Below are 11587 nucleotides of genomic sequence, written 5' to 3' on the forward strand. Positions count from 1 at the left end.
ACAGGTGCCCACCACAACACCCTGCTAATTTTTCTATTTTTAGTAGAGACAGGTTCTCACTCTTGCTCAGGCTGGTCTCAAACTCCTGAGCTCAAGTGATCTTCCCAACTTGACCTCCCAGAGTGTTAGGATTACAGGTGTGAACCACTGTGCTCAGCCTAAAACACTGATTTCAAGAATATTTGAATTTCAGTTAAGAGAGTACCAAGTTCGTGTCTGTCTCCATTGCAAAGGGAATTGGGTAAATGTATCCTGAGTGAAAGGTTAGTGTCTGCGCATACTGGAGACCAGAGCCTATTCCCAAGCCTCAAACTACCCCGCTGCTGCCATCCCTGAGAAATAAGAGTATTTCCAAAATTGGAACAGAACATGTCAACTATAGTGGCTACTTCAGAATCCCCGCTTCCCAGAAAGGAAATGAGGGTTTTCCAGAAAAGGAAACCTGCATCCCTCAGGCAGGCTATAAGAGACTTGACACTGTGAGGGACAGGAGCAGGTGGCCAGTGGTTTGTGTACTCTAGGATGCCAGTGTGAGCTACAGATAAAACACATACACATACAGAGTTCCTGTACACAGGGTTGAGACCACCCATACTATTTTTTTTTAATAGTTTGATTCCTTTATCCTAAATTCAGTTTTCAGATGGTAATACTACATTTTAAAAGTTGCAATTTAAGGCTGGCACCGTGGCTCATGCCTATAATCCAAGCACCCTGGGAGGCTGAGGTAGGAGGATCACTTGAGCTCAGGAGTTTGAGACCAGTCTGAATAAGAGCAAGACCCTGTGTCTAGGGGCGGTGCCTGTGGCTCAGCGGGTAGGGCGCCGGCCCCATATGCTAAGAGTGGTGGGTTCAAACCCAGCCCCGGCCAAACTGCAACAAAAAAAATAGCCGGGCGTTGTGGCGGGCGCCTGTAGTCCCAGCTACTCGGGAGGCTGAAGCAAGAGAATCGCCTAAGCCCAGGAGGTGGAGGTTGCTGTGAGCTATGTGACGCCACGGCACTCTACCAAGGGCGATAAAGTGAGACTCTGTCTCTACAAAAAAAAAAAAAAAAGACCCTTTGTCTACTAAAAATAGGAAAATGAGCCACGTGTTGTGGGCACCTGTAGTCCCAGCTACTCAGGAGGCTGAGGCAGGAGGATTACTTGAGCCTAAGAATTTGAGGTTGCTGTGAGCTAGATGACACTGCACTCTACCCAAATGACAAAGACTCTATCTCAAAAAAAAAAAAACAATTGCAATTTAAAAGGTTTCTTCTGCGAGGGCTGTGGCTCCTGCCTGTAATCCTAGCACTCTTGGAGGCTGAGGCAGGTGGATTGCCTGAGCTTAGGAGTTTAAGACCAGCCTGAGCAAAGTGAGACCCCATTTCTACAAATAGAAAAACTTGTTGCTAGCCGGGTATTGTGGCGGGTACCTATAGTCCTAGCTATTCGGGAGGCGGAGGCAGGAGAATCACCTAAGCCCAGGAGTTGGAGGTTGCTGTGAGTTATGACGCCCCGGCACGGTACTGAGGGTGGCATAGTAAGACTCTGTCTCTTCAAAAAGAAAAAAGGAAAAACTTGCTGGGTGTTGTGGTGGGTACCTGTAGTCCCAGCTAGTTGGGAGGCTGAGGCAGAGGTTCACTTGAGCCCAAGAGTTTGAGATTGCTATGAGCTATGATGCCATGGCACTCTACCCAGGGCAAGTGAGTGAGATTCTGTCTCCAAAAAAAAAAAAAAAAGTTTTCTCCTGAAAGTATAGTCAACCAGAGTAATGATAGGATTCCAAGACAGCTGCTAATATGCACAAATAGGGAGGTTAAACATGTCCCAGCTCTAATGGTGGATAAGATAATGACTTGCAGGCTAGAAAATAGCATATATTTGAAATAAAACAATAAGTTAAATTTTTAGAAGGCTGGTGCTAAATGGAATTGTTTTAATAATACCATATTTAATTACAGTAAACTTCCATAGTTGCCCACCTCCCTACACCGATCACCTTACGTTGACCTAATTTTTCTTTTCTTTTTTTTCTTTTCCTGAGACAGTCTCACTATGTCGCCCCAGTAGAGTACTGTGGCATCACAGCTCACAACAACCTCAAACTCTTGGGCTTAAGTGATTCTCTTGCCTCAGCCTCCCAGGTAGCTGGGACTACAGGCACCTGCCACAACGCCCAGCTATTTTTTGGTTGCAGTTGTCATTGTTGTTTAGCAGGCCCAGGCCAGCCTCGAACCCACCCCGGCACCCTACTCACTGAGCTACGGGCATCGAGCCAAGTTGACCTAATTTTTATAGACCAGACATGTACCACATGTACATATCAGTACAGTAGGCCCTGTTCGTTAAAGTCCTGGTCAACTTACAGAGGTTCTGCTGTATTTCTTAAGATGTTCTTTTGCTTTCAATAGTCTTAGAATGCTTACAGTGAATATGGTAAGAAGGTTTTTGTCATAGTTCAATGCAGTGGTTCTCAACCCACAGGAACTGTATTAAAGGGCAACGGCGTTAGGAAGGTTGAAAATCACTAGTTTAATGGATAGTCTTTCTTTTTCTCCTCCCCTCCCATCATCATCTTTCTTTCTTTTCTTTCTTTCTTTCATATAAGGTCTCTCTCTTGGCCAGGCTAGAGTGCAGTGGCTGCTCATTTGAGCCTCAAGCTCCTGGGCTCAGTCAATCCTCCTGGCTAATTTCTCTTATTTTTTTGTAGAGACAAGTTATGGCTGTTACCCAGGCTGGACTTGAACTCCTGGCCTCTAGTGATCCTCCTGCCTTGACATCCCAACTATACTGGGATTACAGGCATGAACCATTGCTCCTGGCCTTTCTTAAATTACTTAAGAAGATGATACCTTGGGCGGCGCCTGTGGCTCAAGGAATAGGGTGCCGGTCCCATATGCCAGAGGTGGCGGGTTCAAACCTAGCCCCGGCCAAAAACCACAAAAAAAAAAAAAAAAAGAAGATGATACCTTTAAAAATTGACAACATGTTAGATGCCATGAGGGAAAAAAAGTCTTTAAAAAATTGTCAGAATGGAAGAAAACTTAAAATGACTGCTTCTCCTCTTAGTAGACACTAAATCCCCCAGGAAAAATACCTTTGAATTGCCGTGAAAAGCCATATATTTGCATAATTGCCATTTTGTAGTCTCTTTGTTCTTTTTAAGGCCCCCTCTTATCTTTTTGGTGCAATGGGGGATGCAGATAAAGGGAGCACTGTGGTTGCAGCACAGACGTGGAAGTCTGTGAGGAGTGTTTGAATATAAACAACAACAACAAAGTCCACTGACTTTATCGTCTTAACAGACATGAAAGGATTTCACGTTGTATCTCTATTGATTTAGCCTCACTTTAAGTGAAAGAGGCATTCCAAGATGATGATGCCCAGCTGTTTGGATCTGCCGTGTCAGAGGCCCCTCAGCACTTCAGTCTTCTTTTCCTCTTTCCCTTTTCTTTTACCTCTTCTGAGTAGATGGTGATCTATGAAGAAATTTGGTAGGAAAACTGCTGTTTAGGTAATACTTCTTGAACCACAAAATACTTTTTCTCAACTTATCTGCTATTTTATGTCATTATGTATGGCTGCTAATATTTTAGGACTATTTCATTTGATTTCTATTACAATAAGTACTTCCCTTTTAACCAGGGAAGTGGGCTTCAGGAAAAGTCCCACTTAGCTGCTAGGGAAAGATTCTGGTTACTTAGCTGTCTGGATTTGCATGTACAGAAGTGTGATCTACATTGTTGGGGAATGAAGTCAGAATAAAATAAAGTTGGAGATGAGCGTTTGAAATTTCCCCCACCAAACCAAAAAGGGTTTGCAGCTTTATCAAATATGCAAATAGAGAAAAGGAAGCCAGAACTGGCCTGGGGTGGACAGCTTATAGCCAGAGAATGTTCTCCTGAAGACTAAGTGCACTTAGGTCTATAGTGCCCCATCAAAGCTGCTCTTCAGAGCAGAGACTTGGGTAGGGTTTCTCTTTGGCTGCCTCCTACCTTTTGCTTGAGGACCCAGAACCACTTTGGTGGGTGCCAGCATAGTGGCAGGAAATTCTTTTTTTTTTCTTTTTTTTTTGTGGTTTTTGGCCGGGGCTGGATTTGAACCCACCACCTCCGGCATATGGGACCGGCGCCCTACTCCTTGAGCCACAGGCGCCGCCCAGTGGCAGGAAATTCTTAAGAGAAGGGAGGTTGGTGACACCTGTGGCTCAGTCGGTAAGGCGCCGGCCCCATATGCCGAGGGTGGCGGGTTCAAACCCGGCCCCGGCCAAACTGCAACAAAAAAAATAGCCGGGCATTATGGCGGGTGCCTGTAGTCCCAGCTACTCGGGAGGCTGAGGCAAGAGAATCGCTTAAGCCCAGGAGTTGGAGGTTGCTGTGAGCTGTGTGATGCCACGGCACTCTACTGAGGGCCATAAAGTGAAACTCTGTCTCTACAAAAAAAAAAAAAAAAAAGAGAAGGGAGGCATCCTTCTGAGTGACTGCCTTGCCCCTCTGTCATTCACCCTCAGGAGTTAATCTCTGCCTTAGCTCACTGTTTGCAGAGTTCTTCTAGAATACAAAAAAGTGATCATTCATAGCAGAGTGGATAGAAAGCTGATTTAAGAGTATTTGGGCAGCAGTTCTCCCCAAGATGCCCAGGAATGTGAAGTTAGAAGCCAGTTTGGATGGGGCTTTTTGATTTCCTCCAGCATGTGGGACTATCAGCTCCTGTGTCCTATGTGGTACCCTAAACATAGCCTATATGCCATCACAGCATTACAGATGGCTAGAGCATTAGCTTTGAGGAGCTCACTGTGGATTTTTTAAATTTTAATTTGCAGCTCGGGGCCTGTAGCCCAAGCGGCTAAGGTGCCAGCCATAAACACCAGAACTGGCAGGTTCAAATCCAGCCCGGGCCTGCCAAACAACAATGACAACTACAACCAAAAAAAAAAAAAAAAAAGCCGGATGTTGTGGCAGGCACCTGTAGTCCCAGCTGTGTGGGAGGCTGAGGCAAGAGAATCGCTTGAGCCCAGGAGTTGGAGGTTGCTGTGAGTTGTGATGCTGCGGCACTCTACCCATGGTGACAGCTTGAGGCTCTGTCTCAAAATAAATAAATAAAAATTTAATTTGCTTTTTCTTTTTAATTAAATCATAGCTGTGTTGATTTGCTTTTAAAAGAACAAAAGCTCACTAAAAAAATAATAATCTCTTGTAGCCTCTGCACTTCGTGTCTACAATCTCCCTTTTCTTGTCTCCCAATCTCTCTCTGCATTGCAGTCTGGGGTGAGGGATGTAATTGTTCCCAGCTGATTTGAGGTGAACACATTCCTCAGACTCAATTTGGTACTAAGTTGTCTCAGCCCACTTTTTAAAAAAAGGCTGGACCAAAGCCATACGGCCTCATTGCCACCAGCCTGCTTTAGCCTGTCACTGTTAAGAATAGGCTACCCTCTTCGTTTTCCTGTTAAATCAAACAGTGGAAAAACTCAGCTAGACTCTCCTGGCTCTTCTCTTCCCCATTTCCATTTTGCAAATGGACCTTAGAATGATAGAACTTCTTAGATTTTTCTGGCTGTAAAAAGATCTATAATAATAATTAGAATAAATATTAAATATCTGAATGAGAAAGTGTTACAGAACTCTTCCATTTACTTGCCACAGAGAGGGGAATTTACTCCTAACTCAACTCCAGCATAGTAGAGGAATTCTCCCAAAAGATAAGATGACTGCGTGTAATGAGGATTGTCTTGAAAATTCTCTGTATATCACTGAACAGCTAAAAGAGCTGAATCCAGAGACTTATTTGCCTGCTATCTCCCCTACTCCAAGACAGCTAATTCTCTCAGAATTATTATTGGGAAGTTCTCTGATTCTTCCTTCCCACACTCCCACCCTTGTTTACACTCTTCCAGTAAGAAGACCAGAATCCCTCCCAATAGCTGTCTGTTCTCCAGTGGCTATATTCACATAAGGATGGCATTAAAAGGAAAGAAATGGAAGAGATGGCTCTGTTACTGGGTAATGACTTTCTTTAGTATTAGGTGTAGGTATGAGAGGTGTTTTCTATAATGCAGTCTAGTAACAGAGCCTATTATTCCTCTCAGAAATAACTCACATAACAGTTAGGCTTGCTTTTCTCTGTGTGATGACCAGATATGTTCCTTATCCTTTTTTTTTAAAGAGATGAGGTCTCTCTCTGTTACCTAGCCTCCAACTCCCAGGCTCAAGCTGTCCTCCCACTTCACCCTCCCAAGTAGCTGGGACCACAGGCCTGGCTTGTGCCTTATCCTTTGCTGCTTGCAGTACCTCAGAGGGATCTGTCGTTTTGAAAGTTTTTTTTAAAAAGATGACCACTCCGTCAATGTTGTGTTCAGCTCCTTATATGAAAATAGTTGGATGAGGGCGGTGCCTGTGGCTCAAGGAATAGGGTGCTGGCCTCATATACCCCCCGTATAGGAGTGGTGGGTTCAAACCCAACCCTGGCCAAAAAATCTGCAAAAAAAAGAAAGAAAGAAAATAGTCGATGAACTACATGCATATCAGTTATAAAAATGCCAACAGACTTTTGAGATAACATCTGTTTCTTCCCAACCCAAGTTCACGTCCACTAGCTCCAGTTTCTCCTTGGTACTTGTTCACGGTCTCTTCATATAGTGGGGGCTGTTAGTTGCTGTCGGCTTGCTGCCTATAACAGGAGAAGACTGGGCTGAGCATATTCTTTCTTCAGTATTTATTCTGGGCCAGTTGCCATATGCCCAGTTTATTATAACAGTTTTAGGATGCGTCAGTTAAAGACAGAGCTTCTAGATAAAATTATAAGGAAATAATCCTGGTTAATAGGAATTTGTTTCAAAATTTCCAGTAAACTTAAGACTGAAGCTCTGGGCTGGGGAGCAGCTAGGTAGACTTTAAATCCCCTACCAGCCCTGAGATTTTGAGATTCAGATGTAATAGGACCTGGTAAGATGTCACTGATTTCTAGTATGCAACAGGAAAGATCACCAGGGGGGTCAAGCTGTCTGTGTCCAATAGAAGTCAACTAAAAGTACACACATTGGGATCTCCTGTCTCCCTTCTCTTTCAAGAGGTAGAGCCATGTTTCTAAAGTGATGGGCACCTAGATTTCACCTAGAATGTCCTTTCCTTTTGTAAGCAGCTCTAAATGTTAAGCTGAGGATTTATATTTGGTTGGTTGGGTTTTTTGTTTATATAATACAATCATATGTTTCAATTTTTTTTTTAATGTGAGACAGAATTAAAGGGAGAGAATGTCTCCCTCACATGCTTCCTTCATGTACCCAATTTCCACTGTGCCCTCTCCCACCCCACTGTACCAGGTACCTGGTGTAGCCTTGATACATTTCTTAAAGTACGTGCAAATGTTAACTTCTAGCTTTACTTTCCCCACTGCCACTTACACAAACGGTAGCATGCTGCATACACAGATGATTTGGAGCTCTTTGCATATTAGTAGAGAGCTTCCTTGTTTATTCCTATGAATGTGCCAGACATGAATATTTAACCAGTTCTGGATCTGCATTTTTGGTTTGTTTCTAATATTTTGCTATTGCAAATAATTGAATCGAAGTTTTTCAAGGGATTTGGGAGGTGGGTTACTTTGGGGTTGTTTTGGCATTACATTGGCAAGTGAGAAAGGGCCTTGGGGTGTCCTGGAGAGCCTAAGGCTGTTGAGTCAGTTCTCCCCCTGTATGTGTGTGGTTGTGTATAGATGATCCATGTATTGAACGCTCTGTTTCTCCCATTTTTTTCTTTCAGGGACAATTCAAGCTTTCGAAATACAAAAATCACATTGTGAAAGTACACAAGCTGGCAATAATCCTTTTCTGTGTGTGTGTGTTTGTCCGAAATGGATGGGAGGCCTCCAGCCAGTCCTTCCATCTGCTCACTGAAGGGACATCCCTGAGCCGTGTGCTCCCCTTTTGCACTCATTCCTGGAGGACGGATTCCGCTAGACACCCTCCAGCGTCGCTGACTTTATAAAGCGGAAAAACAGCAAACATGACTTTGTAATAGACAAACATTGTTTTTTAATGGGGTTCTATGGGGGGGAGTTCAACCTTTTGTTTTGCTGTGTGCTGTCCAGATGCCTCCTGGGCATCCCCGTGTGCTCTTCTCATGCTGTACGAAGGGCATCATGACCACGTACTTGTACATGCCAGAGCTGGCGATGAGAGATACCAGTATTATGAATGTCTGTGCATACAGGAAAAGCTTTTGTTGGAGAGTCCCAGAATAGCTGTAAATGCTCTCGTCTAGCTCTGCCATTAAATTATTGGGACATTTTGTTTCTTTCTCTCCCCTCTTCCCCAAGCATACCACTTTGTGAAGCTGTGTTACTGATGTATCATCTCCCGCCTTATGCCCTCCAGTCTTCCCTCCTATGGGACTCTCTCCTTCTTAGGCACTGCTGCACTTAGGATTGGAGTCCAGTGAGTCATTCTAGTTTCAGTGAGGCAGCTTAGAGAGAATGCCATGGTAATGAAACTAGAGTAGAATCCAGTTTAACTAGGAGCTAGCTTATTTACGTAGGCTCCAAGTGCAGGATTTGGAGCTGAGGGCAATGACTGAGATCATTTTCCCTGATGAGCAGGGCTGATGTGTTAAGCCTGTTTCTGTAGGTTCTTCATGCCCCTCATTGAGGAAGGGAAGTGAAGCTGGTTATTGCCAGGCCTATTAGTACTTAATATGTAAATTCTATGATCCTGAAACTGAGACAGCTAAAGGAAGGGTGACCTTGCTGGATGGCTTTATTTGCATGACTGTGCCTGTCTGCAGTGGTTGGAAAACCCTACTTTCAGCCCTCATCACTTGGTATGTATGTTAGCAAATGTGTGCTGGTCCATGATGCCCAGACAGAAACCTTGAGGGCTACTGCCAGGCATGCTTTGAAAATGACCCAGTCACTTATCAGAGAGGCTGGGCAGTCTGACTCCAGAAGGAGTGAAGTCAGGTCAAAAGAGCACCTAGGATTCAAATAAATAATGAATCAGAGTTTTACAGCAACCTCCAAGTAGCACTGTCTTACTTGGCTCTTGTGAGCAAAGATTGCAGTACCTTAAATTAAGGCCTCTCCTTAAAACATATCCTTGAACGCTAGGGGGTCCTTGGCAACCTGGCCTTGGAGAAATCCTATGAGAATGGCAAGCATTTCCTTATTGTATTTATATTACTCTCTTCCTACTTTCCAACTCCTGAACACCTTCTAACTACCGCTGTTTTGGGATGTTTTTTCCTGAAAAAACAGAGGAGTTCAGGGGTGAAAAGGGAGGTGCTTCCATTACAGGTGAAGTTAGATCAGGTAAGATCTAGCAGTGATTTAAACTCCAGGAACATGAAGAATGCATTCTGGTGTCCAGTTGTGAAGGGCTCAGGCAAATATAGGAGCAACATCGCTACAGTGGGGGGAGCAAAGGCCGCCTTCTGAGATTTGTCTAGACTCCAAGGAGGTCTTTACTTTTGCCTAAACTCCTATTTGCCATGAAAATTCCAAAGAGAGCAGACATTTGGATTTGCCCTCTTTGGGGCATCTACCTAACTGTTGCGTGTACGCGGAAGAAGGTACGAGTGTGTCCAGCGTGCTTAGGAGTGAGGGTCTGGTCAGGCCTAATGGTTATGTGTATTGTCTGTCGTTCTGCCTTTTTTGTTGTTGCTCAGATTTTTTGTTCTTATGTTTTCTAGAGCTGCTCATGTTTTCCCTTCCTCTTTGTCATTGTAGTATTTAACAGTTCTTTTCCCATCAAAATTATGCTGACCCTCTGCTGGTTAGAACAGGGGGTTCTCCCTATTAGGCAGCATCTTACCTCCAGTGTTTTCCCAGATACTCTGTCTACCAGTCAGTTTATCTAAACCACCCATTTTCCTAAACTGGTTTGAGAAGGCTTTTATTTTGACTCCATGGGCCTGATATGCTGAGATGTGATACAGTTATGGTTATGATATCACCTGTTAAAGACAAAGGGAAAAAAGGCCTGCCAAGGCCAATGTGACCTTGGAGATTGCCACTGGAGAACAGGAAGTCAGTCTCTACTTTGCACAGTTGGGGTTTCTCTCCCCTGACCCCTTTGTTGGGTTTCATTTGAAATTAGGCCCCCTCCTCTCTAGTGCTCTTCTCCTTGTATCCTTCTGTGTGTGTGTGTGTTTTCCCTGTGACACTGGCAGTGGCAATAATTTTCCACCCAGAGAGAAGCTTGTGGTCCACGAAGCTCCAAGAATGAATTTCCAAGTATTTGCCAGTGGAGAAGGAGCAGAGGCTGTGACAAGAGTGTTGCACTTTCAGAGCAATTGTCTACTGCAGTAATAAATGAAAAATATCAGCAAGAACCAGGTTGTGGATTTGTCTATACAAGGGAAATGGGGATCCTGCTGTTAATCCTGCCCTTCGGTGTATGAGGCTCCATCTTAACTGCATTGCAGAATAAAATACACAGGATGATCCAGGCAATGCCAATATCATTGACATAAATGTATTATGAAAATATTCTCTAATTGGTATTAATCATTGCCACAACTCAGTTTACATTTTTAGTATCAAAACATAGTTGTTAATTCTCTTGGGGTAAGAAGTATTGGAATAGAAGTTCAAAAATTGGGTGGCGCCTGTGGCTCAGTGAGTAGGGCGTCGGCCCCATATACTGAGGGTGGTGGGTTCAAACCCGGCCCCGGCCAAACTGCAACCAAAAAATAGCCGGGTGTTGTGGTGGGCGCCTGTAGTCCCAGCTGCTCGGGAGGCTGAGGCAAGAGAATCGCGTAAGTCCAAGAGTTAGAGGTTGCTGTGAGCCATGTGACGCCACGGCACTCTACCAGAGGGCGGTACAGTGAGACTCTGTCTCTACAAAAAAAAATAAAATAAAAAAAAGAAATCACTCTAGGCCTAATCTTGGAATGTTTTGTTTAGATTAAGTATCTTAGCTTAAAGATGGACATCTGAGGCATCTGAATGGCCAATGCCGTGTAAAATACCAAGAGAGAAAGGAATTTTGCCAAGCCCCAGTTATTGCTGACAAAAAACTTAAAGTGATATAGTCTTGAAACTTAATTTCAGTAGATAGAAATTTCCTTTTTGTGTCTCTCAATCTTGCTCCAAATAGGAGACAGAAACCATGCAAGTTATTTTAGCATGATATAAAGAACTATTAGCACAGAAACTAAAACAGCAAAAAAGAAAACAAAAATTGAGGCAGCAACTTCAAGAAGAGCTCTGAGGAGGGGGCTGCTCATCTCGCACCGGTGTTGTTAAAGACTCACAAAGCTGGGCCAGGTGCGGTGGCTCACGCCTGTAATCCCAGCACTCCAGGAGGCCAAAGTGAGTGGATCTCTTAAGCTCATGAGTTCAAGACCAGCCAGAGCCAGAGCAAGACCTCATCTCTAAAAGTAGCCAGGCGTTGTGGCCAGCATCTGTACTCCCAGCTACTTGGGAGGCTGAGACAAGAGAATCGCTTGAGCCCAAGAGTTTGAGGTTGCTTTGAGCTGTGACACCATGGCAATCTACTAAGGGTGACAAAGTGAGACTGTCAAAAAAAAGTCCTAACAAAGCTGATTCTGAGTGGGTTGAAAAGGGAGCTGGAGTCACTTGTGGCTATGGGGGCAAACTGCTCCCTTGAT

General features: G+C 44.1%; 1 protein-coding gene across 4 annotated transcripts in view; it reads left to right on the forward strand.

Moving 5' to 3' along the window:
* EIF4E2 (eukaryotic translation initiation factor 4E family member 2) overlaps positions 1 to 8282 on the forward strand; it is a 34324-nt gene extending 26042 nt beyond the window's left edge. Inside the window, exon 7 of one of the 4 annotated variants that reach the window (XM_053596728.1) lies at positions 7742 to 8282. In XM_053596728.1, the coding sequence (XP_053452703.1) occupies positions 7742 to 7781 (40 nt within the window). In that variant the 3' untranslated portion in view covers positions 7782 to 8282. Of the gene's footprint in view, positions 1 to 4803; positions 6782 to 7741 lie in introns of those variants that run through there. The other 3 variants (XM_053596726.1, XM_053596727.1, XM_053596729.1) reach the window with 3 other exon arrangements.
* Positions 8283 to 11587: the final 3305 nt, after the last annotated feature.

This window comes from Nycticebus coucang, chromosome 7 (genome assembly GCF_027406575.1).
Source record: "Nycticebus coucang isolate mNycCou1 chromosome 7, mNycCou1.pri, whole genome shotgun sequence".
In the NCBI taxonomy this organism is placed as follows: domain Eukaryota; kingdom Metazoa; phylum Chordata; class Mammalia; order Primates; family Lorisidae; genus Nycticebus; species Nycticebus coucang.